We start from the raw sequence: 24,565 nt of genomic DNA, 5'->3' as shown, positions 1-24,565 counted from the left end.
TTCATTGGACAACAGTATTTTTTTAGGAAGGTAAATTGGAAGTCTTAGTAGGTATATGTATAAATCTATATTGATCATTAAGAGTACATAGTTTATATTTAAGAAACATAAATATTACACCTATGTGGAAGTTGCATTTCTTAGAGTAAGTTCAATTCTTTTGTGCTTTGACAGAATCAATCCATTTCTTCAATTCTTCGTTTCCTTTTCCCTCTATTTCGCTGAATCCGACCATTGTCTTCTTCGCTTTCGAAAGCCATCTGGTGACGTTGTGGTATTTACTGATGTCAAAGCCCAAACCCTGTAATCCATAGGCCTAAAAATTCCGAAGAAATAAGAACATATTAAAAACTTACAAATCACATTACCATTTAACATAATAGGTAGTGGCTGTCTCGGAATTTCCTGATTTTGATTGTCTATGAAGGGAAGATCAAAGGCTTACAGTTAGTTTTCGTGTTTTATTGGGCATCTCAACTCAAACATTTTCATCACTGATGTGGATGGACCTTGTGATTGTTTTGCGCCGATGCGGAAATTACATAAGATAAGAAATGTTCGTAAATGGGAACATAGCTTTATATTAGGCACAGAATTTAATAGTGGTGTGCGAAATGGCGATTTTGTTTGTTAACATAAAACAGAGCTCAGGCAGTGCTAGTACCCTATATTAACAGAGATAAGTGACATATCCAGTCGTAACAAGTCTTGGGAACTTAGTACAAAAACATTGTTTTCAGGTTGAGTGCAGCCAGGTTTACAGATCTATTACTCTAAAAAAAACTCACAATATATCCGCAACTATGGGTGGATGATTCGTCACTACATTAAAATAATATGTAAGTGGAGAAGCAGTTTCATTATGTACTAACGTTCGCAGTGGAGTCGTGAAGTTTAATGAGCAGTTTCAACGCGGCAGACGTTAAATCCTCCAGTCGCAAGGAGTTGAATGCAAAACTTCTAGAATTTGGTGGTAACCAAAGTAACAAATTGAGAAACATTTTACTGAAAATTATATAATGTGAACTTAATCTATGAAAGGAATAGTAGTTCAGAAACATTGTGCTATGAAAAAACACGCAGAACACCTCTATTTACATGGAAATACAACAATGAAGAAAGAAGTCTTCTTGAAAACCTGAGTCATATGTTTTCCGATATTGTATGTATAATGTTGGTATGTTGCAGTACGAAATACTATTGTATCATATTATATGTTGTTGTTGTTTTCTAATGCCAGGCGTTTGACAATAAAGTCATTTGACCTCTTGCACTCCAATATTTTTCAAAGATATTATCATGGTCAGCCAACGAAGCACAGATTTTGAGGTGTTTCGAATCCATTTCTTGGTTTGAGTTGCACAATGGGCAGTTAGGGGACTGATATATTCCAATTCTATGCAAGTGTTTGGGGAAACAATCATGGCCTGTTGCCAATCTAAATGAAGCTGCAGACGATTTTCGTGGTAAATCAGGAATTAACTGTGGATTATGATGCAGAGAGTTCCATTTTTTTCCCTTGTGATTGTGTTATCAAATTTTGTTTGTTGAAGTCTAAGTATGTAGATTTAATAAATCCTTTCACAGAGTAATATGTAGATTTAGTAACAGGTCTGTAAGTAGCAGTGCTGCCCTTCTTTCCTAATGCATCCGCATTCTCGTTTCCCAGGATTCCACAATGGGATGGTATCCATTGGAATACAATTCTTTTATTGAGTGATATTAATTGAGAGAGCATTTTAGTTATCATTTTATATATTTGCTCCAATCACATATTATAATGTAGAAGGAACATTTTCAGCATACAAATAGTTTTTCTGAACATACAGTAGAAGGGTTTTTCTGGACATACGGTAGAAGGAGAATTTCTTTTGATAAAGTGAAAAAGTACATTAAGCTTTGTAACAAATCTAGAAACATATCATTATGTATTTTATTTGTTACTTTTATACGTATCTGTAAATTATTTCAGATTTAAATTTATGAATGTTCTAATGTTACAATTATATTCCTCGCTTATAGTGTTTCTTGTTCTGGCCCTCACCATTGACACAAAGACAAGCTTGGTTACCACTCGACTGTACATGTTTATTGTGCTGGTTTATTGACGTTTAGAACTGCGTTACTACTGTTCATTCGGTAGAGATGTAGTCCAAGCAAACACAACTTCCTCGCTCTGGTCATGACTATTTGTCACTCGACGAAGTCTTTGACGTGAATGGTGCCAATACACGCCCATATTTCTAATAGCGAAATGCAGTAAACATCATTCTGACAATGTCGTTCTTGGATACACACATTACACACGCATGTCCACTGCAGACTGATCTCGGAACATTGCTCGTCCGGTCGGCGGGTTTTGTTATGCTTACATTTTTCGCCGAAAAGAGAACCTTCCAAAACTGATAACCAGGATATTTCTTCTTTTTAATTAGTTTATTTTACGAAACTTTATCCACTGTGATGGTTATATAGCGTCTGACTGAGATGAAGATGATAATGTCAGCGAAATGAGTCCAGAGTCCGGAGCCGAAAGTTGCCCTGCATTTGCTCTTAATGGGTTGAGGGAAACCTCCGGAAAAAAATAAACCACTTAACGTACTCCAACCAGGATTTGAACTCTGGCCCACTCATTTTTCGGTCAGATATACTAACCGTTACTCCATAGCGTCTTTGTAAATTTGTGATTGAAAAAGGAACTTTTCAGTGCCATAAAGTACAAAACCCGACATGGGTGAATACTATAAGGAAATTTCGACCAAGGAATCACCTGGAAATTGAAAATGTGGGGCCAAAAAACAGGGTTCAAAATAGGTTAAAACAACAATTTGCATAGTCTCATTTTCATATTTTTGGAAGACCCGTGGTCGACGTGGTTCTCTGTGAACCATAAATTTCATCAGATATATTTTAAGGAAAATATAAATACTATTTTTTATTTTTCATCTGCATCATACTAGATTTCTACGGAAAGATATGGTGCAAAATTCCTCGCTAGTGTTCAAAGACAGCATAGCATTGTAGACACTCACTTAGATAAATGGTGCATTATAGACTACACAAATCTGCTGTAGTTTAAAGTGTGATCTTCACATTATTCACTCGTGTGAAAACTTTCTGATGTGGGGGGCGGGGGCGGGAGGGTTTATATGTGATGAAGGGAAACATTCCAACTCATTTCAATGACTTGTTTAGCCTAAATAGGACAATGATTAAACTCTTATAATATGCAAATGTTTTAAATTATTTTTTTATGAAACCTGTGATACCATATACAGCCCTATACATACACGTATATTATAAAATTCTCTCACAAATTGTAACGCAACTGGCCAAATATCATAGGTCAATGTTGATTTTGAATTTAATAAACATTTTTCTTGAAGAAGGAAATTATGCAGACGATTTATTGATACTTACCTCCGTAATCGACACATTCACTACGATTGCGTAATCAGCTACGGTGATGTTGCTTCCTGCAACCCATTCTTCACCTTCGAGAAATTTGTCCAATAACTCGAATGCGTTCTCTAATTTTGTAATGTCGTCTGCTTCAAGTTTTCTTCCAAAGATTTGTTTCAACTGTAAATTAAATTCCATTCAATTACGTGAACAAAATCTGGAAATCAAATGAGGAACATAAATGTATTTTATTTTTACCGATCAGTGTAAGCCACCAATGTAAAAATGTCCACACTTTTACGTATTACTCAAATCAAAATAGGTAATTCGAAAAGAGAAGTATTATTATTTCTCTTTCCGAATTACCTGTATTATTATTATTTCTACAATCTCACATCATGGGCCAACAAAAATGGTTTCGAAATCAACCTATTAAAAACTGTGCAGATGGTATTCAGAAAGGGTGGTCGACAGGCTGAAGGTGACCGCATCCAACTCCAGAACAACGCTCTTCAAATCACAAACGTCTACAAATATCTTGGAGTAACACTCCTAACAACAGCAAAGTCGTTTAGAATACACACGAAAGAAAGAGCGGTAGCAGCAAAAATAGCTATCCATGACATACAGAATATCACACGACTGTCGCTTGAAACAGCCATGAAATTGTTTAAAGCAAAAGTGCTCCCCATCTTAACATATGGAATACATATCACATGGACTAGCCTTAGCTACAGAGATCTAAACGCTTTAGAAAAAGTGAAAGCAAGATTACTAAAAGCCGCAATAGGGATCTCAAAATTCGCACCATCTAGACTAGCATATGAGTTAGCACGCGAAACTTTCTTTGTAGAAGATCTACGCACCAAGTTTCTACCAAACAAGAAGCAGCACTGAAAGAGGAAAGACAACAGAAGAGAAATGAAGTACTGAACGACTTCTACGCAACGGACGCGATGACCTATCGGAGCTGGACTGGACCAAACAACAAGATCTGCAGTGCAGTGACAAGACTGGCAGTGCATGGGTATCACCACAGTATATGTTATTCTAATAATAAATAATAATGCTTTATTTATACTGGCAGAGTTAAGGCCATTGGGCCTTCTCTTACACTCTACCAGGTCACAAAGTATACAAGCAGTTAAAATTTAACAAAAAGTTAAGGAACAGAATACTAACATATTACAAAAAAATAATAATAATAACAGCATAATAAAATCGACACTAAACAACATGAAAATAATACCATAATAAAAAAAAAGAAAGTAAAATACATTGGAATGTAGTAAAAGCAACTCATTTAGTACAAATGGTTAATATGGAAAAACGTAAGGAAGAATATATCAAAATGGAATGTAATAAAATAATAAAAAAAGAAAAGAAATACGAAAATTAAATAAAATTTACGATAAAAAGGCTATGATAATAAATTCATCGGCTGATAAATAGAACAAAAAGGGGAAAGGAAGGAAAAAGAAATATATAGCCTATATTTTTACAATAGTATGGCAGAGAAAAGGGCTTATAACTGAAAGGAATCTAATTCAAAAAGTGCAATTTTAATTTATTTTTGAAACTAGACAATGTCCGACAGTCTCTGACATGTTGTGGTAGAGAGTTCCAGAGATGAGCTGCAGAGACGGTGAAAGATGAAGAGTAGAAGGATGTTCTGTGTTTAGGAATGGAGGGTGTGATATGGTGTTGTGAGCGAGTATCTATTTCGTGATATGAGGACAAATGTTGAAAACGAGGAGCTAGGTAGCTAGGGTTAGAGGTTTGTAGATTATTGAAGAGTAAAGTGAGAGAGTGAATAGTTCTTCGCTCCTTGAGACGGACCCAGGACAGCATATTTAGTGAAGGTGTGATACGGTCAGATCTACGGACGTTGCAAATAAATCGAACGCATGCATTATGAACACGCTGTAGTCTGTCAGTCAGTCTCATGTTAAGGTCAGTGTAGAGAGTGTCACAGTAATCAAAATGAGGCATCAAGAGCGACTGCACTAAATTCTTCTTGAGAAGCAACGGAAGGAAATTTCGGATTCTTTTTAGTGTGTGAATTTTCATAAAAAATTGTTTTACATATGTATGTGATTTGAGTATTCCAACTTAAGTTTTTGTCCATATAAATTCCTAGATTTTTTACTCTATCACTGTAAGGGATAATAGTTTCATTCATTTTAACAGGAGATATGTCACCTGTATTTAATTTACTTAAAAGTCGTTGATGTCCCATTATAATTGCCTGTGATTTCTCTGAGTTCAATTTCAGTCCAAACTTTTTCGTCCATTCTACATAATGTTAAGATTTTAATTCAGTTTTATGTAATTAATATCATTATTTCTTTTGCTCTAAATTTTGCGGGATTTATTCTCCTTTGCCGAAACCTAAACGACATCTGATTTATATTTCACCACATCTTTATACTTGAAAGCAAATTCTTTGATGTAGGCCTACAACTTCACTTGCTCTTCCTTACCTTTTTTGGATGTTTTTTTAATAACAGGTTTGAAACGAAACGTAGCAATATTGAATGAATGATATCCACACTTTCCACATGGAATAGTTGTGGGTAGGAAGAATTACGTCATTAAGCCTATATGATAACGTCGAAGACCAGGTTCACTTCCTTTTTTTTTTATCTACATTAGACTTTATCTGAATACAATTCCGGTATTTTATATGATCTACCTTCTGACTTGAAGTGAAAACGAAGTGAAGTTGAAGTTGCGTTCTTGAGTAGGGCTCTTATAATTATCTCCATCGTTTTATATTTGCTTACAGTTCCGTCTTTCGTTTAAGTTTTGCTTACAACCCAGAGATACTGGTTCAGAATAGGCAAATTTTCAGGTTTTGGTTGTTACGGACATGAAAATGAAACATGAAATTAATGACGAAACGTCTGAGATGTAAATGTCAAAGGACAGTTAAAAATCGCAAATTATTCTTCACAACTTAATCCGACTCAAAGATCTCTTTTTTCTCTCAGTAGGTTATTTTACAACGCTTTATCAACAGCTTAGGTTATTTAGCGTCTGAATGAGATGGTGACAATGCCGGTGAAATGAGTCCGGGGTCCAGAACCGAAAGTTGCCCAGCATTTGCTCATATTGGGTTGAGGGAAAACCCCGGAAAAAACCTCAACGATGTAACTTGCCACGACCGGAAATCGAACCCGGGCCACTTGGTTTCGCAGCCAGACGCGCTAACCGTTACTCCACAGGTGTGGACTCAAAGATCTTAAATAATCATTTCAGCTCTAGGAATAAAGATTGTAAAAATAAATTAAGAAAATGTTGTTTCTTTTTCTATTCTTTTAAGAATTGGGTTTCTTACACGTCTGATATCAAATGGCAACTATTGAACTTCTGTCTCTAATTTTCCCTGACTATCTTTCATTCTGACAAACTTCCTTATTTTTCATCATGGTATCTGATATATGAAGAGTCCACTGCAAGAATGATGGATGTCATTTGGAATACATTTTGCAGGAGAAGCAATTGAAAGTTTGAAATGCTTAGTGCTCAAAGCTTAACTGTGATTTTCCGATCATTACTGACAATGACTATCAGTGTTAATGCCATATAGCTCTGTATGTACATTCTATATTTCTTAAACTATGCATTGACAGTCTTGGTTCATTTTCGACAAGAAAGTGACATCCATCATTCTTGCAGTGGACTCTTCGGGCCGTATTCATAGACATTCTTAGCGCGGGCTTCCGGTGGATGATCAGCGAACTAGCGTTTTTCCTATTCATGAAGTTAGTGATATATGATATGATATGATATGATATGATATGATATGATATGATATGATATGATATGATATGATATGATATGATATGATATGATATGATATGATATATGATATGATATGATATGATATGATATGATATGATATGATATGATATGATATGATATGATATGATATGATATGATATGAATCCTGTACAAGTAACCAATCGATACCCGGGGCTAGTTTAGCACGCTCGTAGCGCGGGCTAGCGACATGTCTATGAATAGCACCCTTCATATTTAATTCCCTCTTATTAATGAATTTTATCATCTAATACAGCATCGAAAGGTAAAAATATAAATCTGACTAAGATAGATTCTTTCAAAGTTTCACGTTGCACTAATGTTTCTTTTTCTTCTTTTTTTTTTTTTTACATATTCTTGAAAATAAGTGTTTGCTAAAAAAATTTTCAGACAAAATGTTCCGCTTTAATTGGAAGTCGAAACTTTTTCCATCAGCTTCTGATTTTACTAGGAAGAAAGCCATTCTTTTTCCTTCAAACTAAGAAACGTTTATTCAAAACCGATTTCTCTCAAACCAGTTGTTTTTGAGAAAGGGAAAGTCCTTAGGAAAGCATTTTCTTGTAGTGTAATATTAATTTAAAGAATGTGTTTCTGAAAGATCCAATTTATTACACTTGATGATTTTGTGGTTTCTACTTACGAAATACTGTCGTATACTGGGAACGAGGGTGCCGATATCGAAATACAGCCTCTGGTCCACAAGAGCGCGCTTCTTCAAATCCTTTGGATACAATGAGTCATCCTTCCCATATCGGTCTGCGAGGTATGTGAGGATGGCGCGACTGAAATACAGAATTAACCGTTTTAATTTTCAGTAACTTAGTATGGTGGGATATACGACGTAGACTTGACAAACCGACATATTACTTGAGGGAAGGTCACAAGCTTAAAATTAATAGGCCTGCAAGGAAAGAGAGGAATCGTATAGGGAAAGTTTTTAGTTTTTAAATAGAACAATAAATATTAGAACCAATTACCTGCAATGGCTTTTGAGGGTTGGTTGCTAACAATCAAAAGGTTAAAATTCAACTTAAGAACACTGATGAAAATAGCAAAGCTTTAGGAAAGGGCAGACTATTTAAAATGAAATTTAATTCATTAGAAGAAATTATTAAAAATTAATTGGTATTATTATTATTATTATTATTATTATTATTATTATTATTATTATTATTTATTTCTATTGCGAATTCTTAGAAACTAGGCGAAGGTGAGCTAGATAATGTGCACTATATAGGGCAGTAGTCGACATTTCTTCACTCGCGAGTCAACCCCTTTACTTGGAAGCAGGGTTGAGGGATAAGGCATGATTCCCCTCCCCTTAGCCATCACTTCTTCATTTTTTTTTTCTGTAGCTGATGATGGCCGAGATGATTGTAAAAGACACATTGTTTCAAAGAAGTATAATGTTATATTTGCTGTGTTAAGTGTGCCTCGCAGTAAATATCCTACAGAAAGAGCTTTCAGAGTTGTGAGAAAATCGAACAAACTTAAGGCCTAAGTTAACCACATCAACACCAGAATCACTTCTGATAGAGAAAATTAAGATATCACAAAGAGAAAATTATGTTTCAAGAAGAAATTTGCTCGAAGTTTTTAGATTCAAAATATTCCACGAAGAATGTTTTATCGTAGAAAAAATGATAAGTTAATAACACCATCTGTGGATGAACTCTAACTTTTTTACGGGGTTTTGTTTGTTGAAATGACAGAATCATTTTCTTGCGTGCTTTCTGCAACGGCATTCACTCCGTACATGACATAGATATTTCGAGCCGCCTCCGCTGCCTTTGCTTCTCATTTAAACTCAAAGAGAAGAATATGTCGGAAATTTTCTTTTTTACCCATTTGATATTGCACCATCTTTACCTCACGAATAGCAAAAACTTTCTCCAAATCCGCAAAATTCAGGGCGTATTTACAAGCACGATACTCCAAATAACAAATGAAATCTCTAAAGTGCGGATCTCATTGCCTTTTCATTGCCTGCTGCCGCGATACAAGTTGTCTGCACAAAGGCTATACCGAGAGTCTGACGTCACGTCCACATCACTCGCGATGAGTACGGCGTCTCGACGCATTCTCAATACGTACAGCAGTCGGTCGGGCATGTGTAGACTGTACAGAGTTGTAAACAAGAGTGCCAAGACGTAAGGAAACAGAAGTTGTTACAATATGTGGAGCAATTTGGCCTTGAGTATTTCAATATACAAGGAGTAAATATATGTTGAAAAGTATGCCATACACAGTTTAAAGGCCACAGAAAAATTTTCATCCAGAAGCACTGTAAGTCTAAACAACATAAAAAAGTATAACGCTGTTTGGCAGACATGATACATCATCGAGTTCAAATTCATGTAAGCCTACTCAAAGAGAATTTTGTAACGACCTCCGCAATATGAAGGTAAGTTGCAATATTCCGTTACACAAGTTACAAAATGCTACTTTCAAATCATTTCTGCAGAAATATACTGGGCGAAACGTTCCATGCGAGTCAACTCTACGCAAAAGATATTTATTCCCGTGCTATGACCATGTCATCAACGGCATTAGGAAATCTGTAGAAAATAATAAAATATGGGTTTCTATAGACGAAACGGCAGATGTGGAAGGAAGGTCTATTGGCAATGTTATTGTTGGAATATTATCTCTGGACAAACCTTCACAAAAATACTTGTTAACAACCGAGGTGCTTACTGCAGTAAACAGTTCCACAATTGATACTCTCTTTGAGACAGCTATGAATCTTTTGTGGCCTGATGGAATACAAAGAGAAAATGTCCTTCTTTTTGTGACCGATGCTGCAGCATACATGTTAAAAGCAGCACGCCAAATCCGGACTAGATATCCAAACCTGCTACATTTAACTTGCTTGGCCCATGGTCTGCATAGGGTAGCTGAAGAAATTAGGTCGTTATTCCCTGATATTGACAGCTTAATCTCCAATCTCCAAGAAAATCTTTTTGAAGTCCCCGTCTCGAAAACAGAAATTCAAAGATATGATATCAGGAATTTCTTTGCCACCACAGCCCATTTTAACTCGGTGGAGAACTTGGTTGAAGGCGGCATTGTTCTACTGTGAACACTACAAGGAAGTCCGTGGTGTAATACAAACATTTGATGATGAAGCGAGTACGTCAATAAAGGTTGCAAAGTCTTTGTTTTCGGAAGCACTCTATGAAGATCTGTTGTACATAAAAGATGTTTACAAAGATGTTTCCATAACAATAAAACTAGAATCGTCAACCCTCGAAATGTCCAGTGGCCCCCAACTCGTAGAACATTTGTACCAAAGTCTGTGTGAAGCAAACCACATCCAAGTTGGAACCGGTTAAGACGAAATTTGGGGCCGTGTTGAAAAAGAACTGTGGATTTTCAGCAATGTGTGAAATAAGAGATGCTATGTCGGTTAATGGCGAGCCCTCAGATGATACGTGTGACAGCTCATATTTTCGTTTCGCACCACTCACGTCTTGCGATGTGGAACGCACATTTTCTCAGTTCAAACTGTTTCTAAGTGATAGGCGAAGAGGTTTTTCTTTCGGCACTTTACGGAAATGTATTGTTCTTTATTGTAATGGAACTGTGGGCGCATCAATAGTAAATCATAAATAAAAACTGTTGTACAGTATTGCATTCTATTAATAATATAATGTTGTTGAAGTTCTAAGGATGTGTTACAATGCATTTATTTACAACAACGCTGTCATGTAAAGAAGGTCCAACTTTGTCCTTCACCGCACTGAACCTGTACAACGGAGGGAAAGTCCGTATCTTCCCCTCCCATGACACATCAAGCTAGGCATACACCACACTATCCAAGCGCAGGTAACTTATGAACGCGGGCAACGAAGACCGTGCTTTAGTAATCTCCTAACAACGCAGTGTAGCGATGACGACCAAAAACGCTACAAACACATCAGCCTATTCATATGGCTCAGATCTGAATTTCGAAAGGAGGGATGAATAAAATGAGATTATACGGATAACACACTTTAAACGTTGGAACCTCTGTCTGTGCAATAAGGGACAGAAAATAATAGCACATTTATGAATAACACATCAGTTCTTATTCTGACATCCCAAATAAGACATTTAAGTTCTAAGAAATAAATCTGCACGATTAAGTTACTTTATCCCCGATTCGAAGGTAGTAATTACAAATGAGTACAAATGACATTTGTTATCGTCTAATATTTAAGAAGTGTGTAATAGATAAATGTAACATACAGAAGGCCTTACGTAAGGTTTAAGATAAGAGACAGTTGATTACCTTTCCCAAAGGTTTAGTCCGTTGTCAACGATTGTTGGAATGCAGTGTTGAGGGTTAATCTGAAACAGTTGTAAAAATTTGGATCAGCAATAAGAAATATTTTGAATTCTGTTGGTGACATAATGTTTCAACTTATAGTGATACAGTGAATAATATATGAATTTCTATGTTTTATTATTTCATTTATTATATTCCATAGAACTTACAGCAGCATTACAGCCTTAAAATGTGGAATAAGTCAAAAGTTATACAAAAATATGGAATACATAGGACGTAGATTAATTCATTTTACAAGCATCAAAAATTTTATTCATCAGTTGGATAAAACATATGAGTGTGGGGAAATTTAATTAATTATGTTCTCAATTTTTTTTCTTGGCCCTTAAAAACTTTAAGAAAATAAGGCAATGCAATGTTTTGATTCAAGCATAGCAGTACTCTGTACAAGTCCCTATACCACCCTGAGATGAGCGAGGGGTTGTTTACCAAAATTTACATGTAATATCCTTCAATCCTTTAAAATTTTCTTTTATGAGGTCAGAAGATTGTAATGGAAATTCTGAAGGCCTCTCTTCACATTCTACACTATCATCTATATCTTAACACGTAAATTTTTGTTTTAATGTACAAATCGAATAATTATTTTGCTCGTTTTATTTCCCTTTATTTTTTTATGTTTGTTAATTCCGGATCCCAGTGGTCAATCTCACTTGAAGACGGATTATTTGGAATAAATCTTAGTAGTATAACACGCGAAATAGTAGTTAACTTCATAGGTTCGATGTCCGAACTTATATCCCTAATCATCATCCAATAATATTTCAGCGTTTCCCAGTACCATCTATTTGTCACCCTCACGTACATAACTAGCAGTCCAAAAAATACATAAAAAACAAAAGAATCCGCTTGTCTAATAAATGAACGCGACGACTACAATAAGAGTATAAGGTAGATGCCCGCTGGTACACTCTGTTCACAAGATCCCTGAAGTTGGATAGGTGGAGATAACGACCTACCTCTTTAAAATCTGTTTCAAATGTATTGGCAACATCTTTCCATGCTTATTAAAAATAACAGAGCAAAATAAGTGTGTAATTTTCAATACGGCTTTCATTTACTATGCTGTTCCACACTAGGTTTGAAAAACGTGCAGCATACACAGCACAAGAAAATTATATTTCGGAATATTTTGTGTTTGAATTTTAACCAGATTTGTAGCAGATACTTGTCACTATATTCCGTAATGTGAAGTAGTGTCTTACCTTGAGGTATTCGGGCGTAAAATTTTCTTTGGCTCTAACAGAGATCGCCTTCAAGTTGAAATTCAAGCCAAGTGCTTTTCCGAGCAGCAGCACCACCCGACAAGGAGGGCTGCCAGGTGCGTAATAAAGATCAATTGTCATCTTGGTCAGCTGCTTTGATGATGCTCCCACGACTGTTTCAAGTCTCTGAATTTGAGCTATTTTGTAGCATTTAATAGATGACAGAGCATGACAGAAGGAAAACGAAACAAGATAAAACGAAATAAGCCTAAAAAACTTTAAGTAATGTTATCGATCGCTAGATAACTAATCTACAAGCATGTTATCTACAGCAAATAGAGTTACTTTTCAGGCAACACAACAGCAAGTACGTTTTCAGTGGGTGTAATATCGTTTATCTTCATATTACATGGTATGGAAAATAATACATGAACATGACTCACGTTGTGTCATATGCTGTGAATGATGTTGTAGTTCTCACTCCGTTTTCTTGAATCATATTCAATTAGTGTTGTCAACCCTAAGGACATTTTCATAGATTTAGGGAAAATAGGTATGCAATATGGGGAATAAGGAAACTAGGCTTGATTCTAAGTATTCTTTTTGGCTCGTGTTTTGAGATTTTCTCGCTCATAACATTCACAGTGTCCAGTCGATCAGTCCTAGTGAAATGGAAGAGTACACGAGAGCGGAATAAGCAGACCTGATTTTCGAATTCGGATGAGCCAATGGGAACAGTAGTCAAGCTCGCAGATTGTATCGGGGCAAGTACCAACGTAGGAGACATCCAGCCCATACCATTTTTCCGCGACTGTTCCTCATCCATTCTTTCTATGTGTTCTTTACAGTTATTTCTATTACTTTCTAAACGGTCATTTATATTACATATCTTTAGTTTCCGTCTTATACCTTCATTCCTCTGATATTCTAAAAGTGAAATCCCAGCTACGGACCGTAGAAAGCGCATTTTAGTAGACTCTATTATTCCTTTCTCTTTCTTTGTTAGTGTCCATGTTTCTGTACCATACAAGAGAGTCGAGACTGTCATTGTTTTGTAAAACTTCAATTGAGTATCTTGTCTTGTTTTGTTCCTCAAACATCGTCTGATTATCCCACACATATGTTGGTATTTTGTTAATTTATCTTCAATGTCCATATTCTTTTGATATGATATTTTGCAGCGTAGATTTGTTCTATTATTTCGTAATTTATTACAGTTTTTTATCTATGCTGGGAACTTTGAAAGCCATTACCTTCGATTTTTGAATAGATATATTTAAATTAAATTTCTTCGTCACTAACCGCAATTGGTGTGCTGCTTGTTGTAATTTATCATATGAGTTAATCCGCAAAAAGCAAACTATTTAATTTTATACCCTGTATATTAAAATTACTTCTCAAATTATTCTGCCATTCTTGAATTGCGTCGTCTAAATAAATATTAAAAAGAACAGGTGACAGTGGACATCCCTGCCTAACTCCTCTATTAACTTCTGCTTTTAAATTTCCCACGCCTTTTCCTTTATTTATGCTAGTTTTCGTATTTCTATATTAACTAGTTATTACAGTTATCAGATGGTGAGGATAGCCTTTTTTCTTTAAAATATCCCATAATTTAGGGCGAATCACTTTGGTTAAGGCTTTTTCATAATCTAAAAATAGCAGAAAACAATCTGTGTTTAAAGATTCTAAATCCATTGCACTTATCTGCCGAAATAGTAAATTAATAATAATCACAAAACAAAAATTATTCCAAATATCTGGTCCTCTCGTACTAAGATATAACATTAATTATAGATAGAAACCAACCTAGTAACTCCTGATGCAAGTAGAATGGCTGTATTTAATAATGGTATTTGTAATGGATTGAAACGATAAATACCTACATGGGTTTCTAAATTATATTCCCTCTTTTTTTCAGTTATTTGTTTCAGAGTAAAAACACTGTCTATAGTGGAGCGCCCTTTTCTAAAACCATGTTCTTCATTGGAAAACATTATTTTTATTTTTTTAGGAAGGTAAATTAAAAGACTTGGTATATATGTGTATAAATCTATATTGATCATAAGAGTACAAAGTTTATACATATTTAATAAATATTACATCTATGTGGAAGTTTGGATTTCTTAGAGTGTGTTCAATTCTTCTGCGCTCTGAGGGCATCAACCCTTTTCTTCAATTCTTCGTTTCCTTTTCCCTCTATTTCGCTGAATCCGACCATTGTCTTCTTCGCATTCGAAAGCCATCTGGTGACGTTGTGATATTTACTGATGTCGAAGCCCAAACCCTGTGATCCATAGGCCTACGAAATTCCGAACAAAAAAGAACTTGTATTAAAAACTTACAAATCACATTACCATTTAACATAATAGGCAGTGGCTGTCTCTGAATTTCCTGATTTTAATTGTCTATGAAAGGAAGATCAAAGGCGCAGGGATAATTTTGGTATTTTTATTGGAATCTCAACTCAAACATTTTCGTCACTGATGTAGATGGCACTTGTCATTGTTGTCCGTCCACGCGGGAATTACATTAGATAAGAAATGTTCGTAAATGGGAACATAGCTTTACATTAGGCACAGAATTTAATGTTGGTGTGCGAAATCGCGATTTTATTTAAGATAGAACATGGCAACAATGCAAAAAAAGCTCAGCCAGTGGTAGTATATTAACAGTGATCAGAGACATCTGTAGTCATAACAAGTTTTTGGAACTTGGTACAAAAACATTGTTTTCAGTTGAGTGCAGCTAGGTACATAAATCTATTGCACTAACGTACGATACTATACTCTGTTCTTATGAACAACTCACATTATCCGCAACTATGGGTGGATGAATCGTCACCACATTACATTAATATGCAAGTGAAGAACCAGTTTCATTATGTACTAACGTTCGCAGTGGAGTCGTGGAGTTTAATGAGCAGTTTTCAACGCGGCAGACGTTAAATCCTCCAATCCTAAGATGTTGAATGCAAAACTTCTAGAACTTGGTGGTAACTTTAGTAACAAATTGAGAAACATTTTACTGAAAATTATATAATGTGGAATTAATCTATAAAAGAAATAGTAGTTCAGAAACATTGTGGTATGAAAAAACACGCAGAACACCTCTATTTACATGGAAATGCAGCAATGAAGGGAAACCGTCTTTTTGAAAACCTGAGTCAAGTACACATTTTTCTTCGATATTGCTTTTAATGTTGGTATATTGCAATATCCCTCCAAACAATTGGACGCAATAATATACCAACCGACAATTTAAAAACAAATGAAGTATTTGCGCAAATCTGTTGATGGCAGACTAATTTAACTGGGAAAAAAATCAAGAATGCGATATCTGAATTTTGTTGCTATTATAAGCAAAAATTCGTTTATTGCATAAAATTAATTTATTTACTTTGCTTTGAAAATATTAATTCAACTGGTGGTCTCTTATCAAAAATCGGTTAGTCTTTTTTGGTATTATTTGTGCTATTTTTTTGTAACAGTATGAATGTTATAATACTTCTTGCATAAAATGTCTTATAAAAAAAGACAGATTTACTTCAATGGCGAATAGGCTATCTCGAAACAGGTTTTTGGCGCTTGGTCTCTTATTGCGTAACTCCGTCCAATTGAACTGCCTATAACAGTCATTCTGCTGCAGTCCAGAATTGTGGAAATGAGTGAAGCCGCGAGACATCTGGATTATAGCCTATATAGGCCTACTAATCTAAGTTCTAACAATTATTAAAGCAAATATTAAAAGTGTCCTTGAATAGAATTATGAGTTTAATATAATGTGCAGCTTACGCCATGTAGTATTTGATTCAGAAAGCTATTGTTCATCTGATGATACAGTACGAAATACTACTGTATCATATTATATATTTTCTCCAGTCACATATTATGATGTAGAAGGAACATTTTCCGCATACAAATAGTTTTTCTGAACATACAATAGAAGGGTTTTTCTGAACTTACAGTAGGAGGAGGTTTTCTTTCGATAAACTGAAAAAGAAGGCTACATTAAGCTTTCTACCATGTCTAGAAACATATAGGATATCATTATATATTTGATTTGTTACTTTTATACGTATCCGTAAATTATTTTAGATTTAAATTTACGAATTTTCTAATGTTACAATAAATAATTAGTGCCATTTTATATCACTTGCTTATAATGTTTCTTGTTCTATGGCCATGACCATTGCCACAAAGACAAGCTTTGTTACCACCCGACTGTACATGTTTGTTGTGCTGGTTTATTGACGTTTAGAACTGCGTTACTACTGTTCATTCGGTAGAAATGTAGTCCAAGCAAACACACCTTAATAGTTTTGGTACCAATTTCCTAGCTCTGGTCATGACTATTTGTCACTCGACGAAGTCTTTGACGTGAATGGCGCCAATACACGTCCATATTTATAACAGCGATATGCAGTAAACATCAATTCTGATAATGTCGTTCTTGGATACACACATTACACACGCATGTCCACTGCAGACTGATCTCGGAGCATTGCTCGTCCGGTCGGATGGTTTTCTTATGCATACATTTTTCGCCGAAAAGGGAGCCTTCCAAAACTGATAACCAGGATATTTATTATTTTTTTAATTTATTTATTTCACGACACTTATCAACTGCAATGGTTATTTAGTGTCTGACTGTGATGAAGATGATAATATCAGCAAAATGAGTCCAGGGTCCGGCGCCGAAAGTTGACCAACATTTGCTCTTAATGGGTTGAGGGGAAACCCCCGGAAAAATTCAACCAGTTAACTTACTCCAACCAGGAGTTGAACTCGGTACCACTCATTTTTCGGTCAGATATAGCCCTACTAACCGTTACTCCACAGCGTCTTTGTAAATTTTTGGTTGAGAAAGGAACTTTCGGTGCCATCAATTTCAAAACCTGACATGGGTGAGTACTATAAAGAAATTTCGACCATGGAATCACCTGGAAATTGGAAATGTGAAACCAAAAGGGAAAAACAGGGTTTGAAATAAGTTAAAACAACAATTTGCGTAGTTTCATTGTCATATTTTTGGAATACCCGTGGTGGATCGTGGTTCTTTGTGAGCAATAAATTTCATCAGATACATTTTAAGGCAAATATAAACTCAATTTCTTCCATTTTGCATCTGCATCATACCAGATTTCTACCCAGAGATATGGTGCGAAATTCCTCGCTAGTGTTCAAAGACAGCATAGCATTGTAGACACTCACTTAGATAAATGGTGCATTATAGACTACACAAATCTGCTGTAGATTAAAGCGCGATCTTCGCATTATTTACTCGTGTGAACTCTCCATGTGATGAAAGGAAAGATCCCAACTAATTTTAATGATTTGTTAAGCCGAAATAGAACAATGATTAAACTCATATAATATACAAATGTTTTAAATCATTTTTTGTAATTAAACTTACGAAATCATACACAAGCCTATACATATAGGTATATTATAAAATTGCCTCACAAATTGTAACTTAATTGGCCAAATATCGCAGGTAAATATTGATTTTGAATTTAATAAATACTTTTCTTGAAGAAGAAAATTATGTAGACAATTTATTGATACTTGCCTCCGTAACCGACACATTCACTACGATTGCGTAATCAGCTACGGTGATGTTGCTTCCTGCAACCCATTCTTCACCTTCGAGGAATTTGTCCAGCAGCTCGTATGCGTTCTCTAATTTTGTAAGGTCGTCTGCTTCGAGTTGCTTTCCAAGAATTTGTTTTGCCTATAAATTAAATTACATTCAATACTCGAACAAAATCTGGAAATCAAATGAGGAATATAAATGTCTTTCATTTATTCCAATCAGTGTAAGCCACCAAGGCAAAAATTTCCAAATTTTTACGTATTACCCAAATCAGAACAGGCAATTCAGAAAGAAAAGTATTATTATTTTTATGCTCGACCATGCCGAAATGTAGTAATTATACACCTGGTAGCAGACCTTTAATGCATGTCATTAAAGTACACCTATTCATTAAAGGTCAGGTTTTCGATTATTCTCGGATATCCAATCGAAAGACAAAGAGGGAAACGTCACGGAGGCTGGAAATCCAATACTGTCGCAGAAGTTTATGTTCTGTTACTATAATAAGTAGCGTTAATTGTAAATAATATTCAAATAAATTCAATTTGTCATCTTGTTTTTCAATTCTAAATCAATTTCCAGGTTATATCAAAATTAGTTCATGTTATTCTGTAGATTATAACAAGGTCAATGACATTATTGTTCCTCGAAAAAAATCAATACTTTCGCGTCTGCGCACATCTCACAATTTAGGAACTATGCACAAGGTCACTTCCACTCTTCAGTTAGATACAAATAAAATGAATACTTCTGAATAATTTCAAGTTAGAAATATGGTCGAGCATAAAAATTCGTATGAAACTTGCCTAAAATGGTAATTAAGACGCTCGTATGAAAATTATGAAACTCGCTTGCGCTCGTTTCATAAACGAACATACTCGCGTCTTAATTACTATCATTATAGGCTCGTTGCATAATGTACTATTATTATACTACTGTAATATTATATAAAAATCATCGGTTTACATTTACTTAATATGTAATAAATCTAGCATATAGGCATGTTTGTCACTAAAATTATGATATTCAGATATTAGTAACGTACTGATTCATCTGACAAGGAAGGCTTACCAAGTGATAATAGATTTTCACAACGATTTTTCCCCCATACGCTTTGTTTGAAATAATAGACCTCCATATAAATTTCTACATCCGGAAAAGGCCTAGCCTTCGAGATATCATTTTTCAAAATAATCGTTTGACACTCATTTAAGTCTCATATCTCCATTCCCATCGTAAAAAAGAAAATGTTTAAGACCCAAAATGTTTAGCATTGCACTAAAAATCAAAGAAGCTTAAAACTCCAGAAGTTAAAACGGTGGAAGTGTTAACAATTGAAGTGTCCACTGCAAGAATGATGGATGTCATTTGGAATACATTTTTCAGGAGAAGCAATTGAAAGTTTGAATGCTTAGCGCTCAAAGCTTAACTGTGATTTTCCGATCATTACTGGACAATGACTATCAGTGTTAATGCCATATAACTCTCTATGTACATTCTATATGTCTTAAGCTATGCATTGACAGTCTTGGTTCATTTTCGACAAGAAAGTGACATCTATCATTCTTGCAGTGGACTCTTCAATTCCAAAGCACACAACTGAGATTTTTCAGCCTCTTGAAATTTTATGGCTTTAGGCCTTGGAAAAGTTTCATTCAGAAGTTCTCTGACAGTGTTTTGTTCTTGACACACATATTATATTGCATCAGAGATATAATGTCATGAAATTGCAATCCTTAACAGATAATCAGTTATCATATTCTAGATAAATGAATATGTTTAGGGGAGAGTCGGGTAGTATCGGACATCGGGTAATATCGGACAGTGAGTTTCTTTCATCTACCACACGATGATAGTATCTGATTGACGTGGTTACGTTTCTGTGATGCATAGAGAAACGTAACCATGTCATTCAGGTACTATATCGTGGTAGATGAAAAAAACGCACTTTCCGATACTACCCGATGTCCGATACTTCCCGACTCTCCCCTAAATAACTTATGACTGTCATAAAACAGGGCACCATAACAACAAACCTGATAAATTTGTGATTCCTGTAGAATTCGGTTTTCACGTTGATGTGCAGTACTGCTCTAAAGTTGTCTGCTAAAAGCTTACTTTTCTGAAAAATGTTCGTGTGCAAAGTCCACACTCTGTTTTGAGAATTTCTACAACGATTTCCACTGCTATGATCACTACAGTGAGTATTTTCAGATATCCTCACCTTTGCTTACCATTTCTTCATAGACTATTCTATAGTCAATTTTATGAATATTATATATCTGATATGTCATTTTCATAACTCATATTATTCAATGAGATTTTGCCAGCAGCCTAAGTATGCATCTAAATGAGATTTATTGTCTGATATATCTAGCACATTGCACTGTTTCCATTAGCTGTTATAGCTCCGAATTAAAGAATTTGAAAAAATCATATCTCGAAAACTAGGCTCTTTCCGGATGTAGAAATTTATAGAGGCTTCTCATTTCAAATGGAACGTATGGGGACAAAATCGTTGTGAAAATCCATTATCACTTGGTGAGCCTTCCTTGTAAGCACCTGTTTATACAGCGACTAATAACTGAATTGGATTGAACCATTCTTTTGACATTAGTCTAGAAAGCCACATTGCCATTATGATTGATTCAAAAGCATTCTAAATACAGAATTGCAGCGAAAAATATGTCAGATTATGAATGGGTAATATAAAGAATAAGAATGAATTATAAAGTTTGCTGACATTTAGATTTAATGCCCTCTTACATCATTGAATCTAATCATCTAATAAGGCATGGAAAGGTAAGAATTTAAATCTAAGATAGAATCTTTCGAAGTTTTACGGTGCACTAATGTCTCTTTCTTTATTTTTTTATATTTTGTTATTTTTTTTTTCAAAATAAGTGTTTTCTAAAAAAAATATTTCAGGCAAAATATTTGGTTTTAATTGAGAGCAGAAACTTTTCCATCAGCGTCTGATTTTACTATAAAGAAAGCCATTCTTTTCCCCTTCAAACTAAGAAACGTCTATTCAAAAGCGTTTTCTCGTTTTCGAGATAAGCTGCTGGAAAGTTAAAAACAATCCTTAGGAAAATATTTTCTTGTTTTATAATATTAATTTAAGAAATGTGTTTTTGAAAGTTCCAATCTGTTACACTCAACGGTTTTATACTTACGAAATACTCCTTTATGGAGGGAACGAGGGTGCCCATATCGAAATACAGTCTCTGGTCCACAAGAGCGCGCTTCTTCAGATTCTTTGGATACAATGAATCGTCCTTTCCATATCGGTCTGCGAGGTATGTGAGGATAGCACGACTGAAATACAGAATAAACCATTTTAATTTTTCAGTAACTTAGTATGGACGTAGACGCGACAAACCAGCACATGTATGAATAACACATCAGCTCTTATTCTGACATCACATTAGATAAGATATTTAAGTTCTAAGAAATAAATCTGCACGATTAAGTTACGTTATCTCCGATTCGGAGGTAGTAACCACAAATGAGTACAAATAATATTTTTGTTATCGTTTAATATTTAAGAAGTGTGTAATAGGTAAATATAACGTACAGAAGATCTTACATAAGGTTTAAGATAAGAGACAGTTGATTACCTTTCCCAAAGGTTTAGTCCGTTGTCAACGATTGTTGGAATGCAGTGTTGAGGGTTAATCTGAAACAGTTGTAAAATTTTGGATCAACAATAACAAAATATTTTAAATTCTGTTGGTGGTACAATGTTACAACTTTAGTCCCGTCGCTCTAATTTCCGGCAGCCAATCACGTTGCAAGTCGGTTACATTTAAACGTGTGCGTGTTGTGATTCGCTAATGATGATGTTAAGCATTTCCTAAGGCTGGATAAATACTTAATATAATTTCCCGCCATTTTGGCTCTTTCGTTGGCGTTCGCAGAAAGCACACGAGAACGTTATTTGCCGTTCAATTATTTGCTGAATTACAGTGCGTTTGATTTATTATCATAGGAGTTACGACATGATAATGTTTAACGGCGTGGCAAATAGATCCCTCGTCTGGTAACTCGGCAACGAAAGAACAAAAATGGCGAACGATACTACCTACCTAGACTTTATAGAGCCTTGACTTCCTAAGACGTAAGCAAAGAGGAATAGCCACGCCAGGAATAGCAGCGTCCCGACTATATTGATGCAGTGAATAATATATTATGAATTTTTATGTTCTATTATTTAATTTACCACGTGCAAAAAACGAATGAAATCCCTGGTAGAATTCTGTGAATAATGAACAAGATGAACAGTTAGAGGGAAATCCCCGGTAGAACATTGAGAACAAATACGTAATGTGAGCAACAGAGTGCTAAGTTCAATATGTATCTTATGTAGCTTAATTACCTTATGCACGACTTGTGCGCATTTATTGTATTATTATTATTATTTCATTTATAGATTCCATATAACTTATACCAGCATTATAACTTTAAAATGTGGAATAAGTCAAACGTTATACAAAAATATGAAATACATAGGAAGTAGATTATTTCATTTTACAAGCATCAAAACCTTTATTCATCAGTTGTGTAGAATTTATGAGTGTGGAGAAATTTTGTTAATTATGTTCTCAATCTTTTTTCTTGTCCCTTAAAAGCTTTAAGAAAATAGGGCAATGCATTTAAGACCGTAATGCATGAAGAGTGAACTCTTTCTATAACAGCTGACAAGCTAACATGCTCATGGGGACAGATAAAAAGTTATTTCTTTTTCTTCCACCATATTAATAACGTCAAAAGAAGTGCTTATAAAAATTTTGGTCCAGTTACGAGGTCCGTCCAAAAAGTACGTAACCCTGGAGCCGTTTACAGAAAGAAAACAATTTCATGGAAAGATTTATTGGAACGAATATAGCAATTATTGAGCTATTTTTCAAAACATATTACTCACCTGAATTGAGACATTTTTCACACCATGGGATCAACTTTTGTATCTCTGTGTTGTTTAAGTCTGCACCTGAGATCGGAACCAGTGTGTGACAACCGTCTGCACCTCTCTGTTGAACCCATACTATGACATATGTTTCAATTCCGGCGGGTATTATGTTGAAAAATAGCACAACAATTGCTGTATCTGTTCCAATAAATCTTTCTACGAAATTGTGTTTTGTTCCTGTTCCAATAAATCTTTCCACGAAATTGTGTTTTCTTCCTCTAAACGGTCCAAAGGTTACTTAGTACTTTGTGGATGCCCTCGTAATTGTGCTCGAGGGAACCCGCCTGCCTAATAAACGAATGCGGCGACTATAGTAAGAGTGTAGGGTAGAAGCGCGCTGGTACACCCTATTCACAAGATCGCTGAAGTCGGAGGGGAGGAACAACCTACATCTTTAAAATCTGTTTCAAATGCGTTGGTGGGACCTTCCCATGCTTATGAATAATAACGAAGCAAAATAAGTGTAATTTTCCATACGGTTTTCATTTATTATGCTGTTCCACACTAGGTTTGAAAAGCTTGCAGCATACATAGCACAAGAAAATTATATTTCGGAATATTTTGTGTTTGAATTTTAACCAGTTTGCATCAGGTACTTGTCACTATATTCCGTAATGTGAAGTAGTGTCTTACCTTAAGGTATTCGGGCGTCATATTTTCTTTGGCTTGAACAGAGATCGGCTTCAAGTTGAAATTCAAGCCAAGTGCTTTTCCAAGCAGCAGCACCACCCGACAAGGAGGGCTGCCAGGTGCGTAATACAGATCAATTCTCATCTTGGTCAGCTGCTCTGATGATGCTTCCACGACTGTTTCAAGTCTCTGAATTTGAGCTATTTTGTAGAGTTTAATTGATGACAGAGCATGACAGAAGGAAAACGAAACAAGATAAAACGAAATAGGCCTAAAAAGCTTTAAGTAATGTTATCGATCGCTAGATAACTAATCTACAAGCATCTTATCTACAGAAAATAGAGTTACTTTTCATGCAACAGAACAGCAAGTACGTTTTCAGTGGGTGTGATAACGTTTATCTTCATATTACGTGCTATGGAAAATAATGCATGAACATGACTCACGTTGTGCCATATGCAGTTCTCACTTCATTTTCTTCAATCATATTCAATCTCTGTTGTCAACCCTAAGGAAATTTTCCTAGATTTAGGGAAAATAGGTACGCACTATGGGAAATAAGGAAACTAGGCTTGATTCTAAGTATTCTTTTTGGCTCGTGTTTTGAGA

General features: G+C 35.2%; 1 protein-coding gene across 1 annotated transcript; it reads right to left on the bottom strand.

Annotated features, from left to right (window-relative positions):
- Positions 1–48: 48 nt before the first annotated feature.
- LOC138711647 (uncharacterized) lies at positions 49–24,173 on the bottom strand. The gene is made up of 10 exons (XM_069842778.1): positions 23,960–24,173; positions 21,978–22,036; positions 21,534–21,675; positions 18,334–18,495; positions 14,903–15,064; positions 12,763–13,038; positions 11,501–11,559; positions 7,868–8,009; positions 3,421–3,582; positions 49–316 (listed from the first exon to the last, which is right to left on the bottom strand). Exons 1-10 carry the CDS (start codon positions 24,098–24,100, stop codon positions 152–154), a joined length of 1,470 nt encoding a protein of 489 aa, XP_069698879.1. The 5' UTR covers positions 24,101–24,173; the 3' UTR covers positions 49–151.
- Positions 24,174–24,565: the final 392 nt, after the last annotated feature.

Source organism: Periplaneta americana, chromosome 13 (assembly GCF_040183065.1).
Source record: "Periplaneta americana isolate PAMFEO1 chromosome 13, P.americana_PAMFEO1_priV1, whole genome shotgun sequence".
Taxonomy (NCBI): Eukaryota; Metazoa; Arthropoda; class Insecta; order Blattodea; family Blattidae; genus Periplaneta; species Periplaneta americana.
This window is presented reverse-complemented; position numbering and strand designations above follow the sequence as displayed.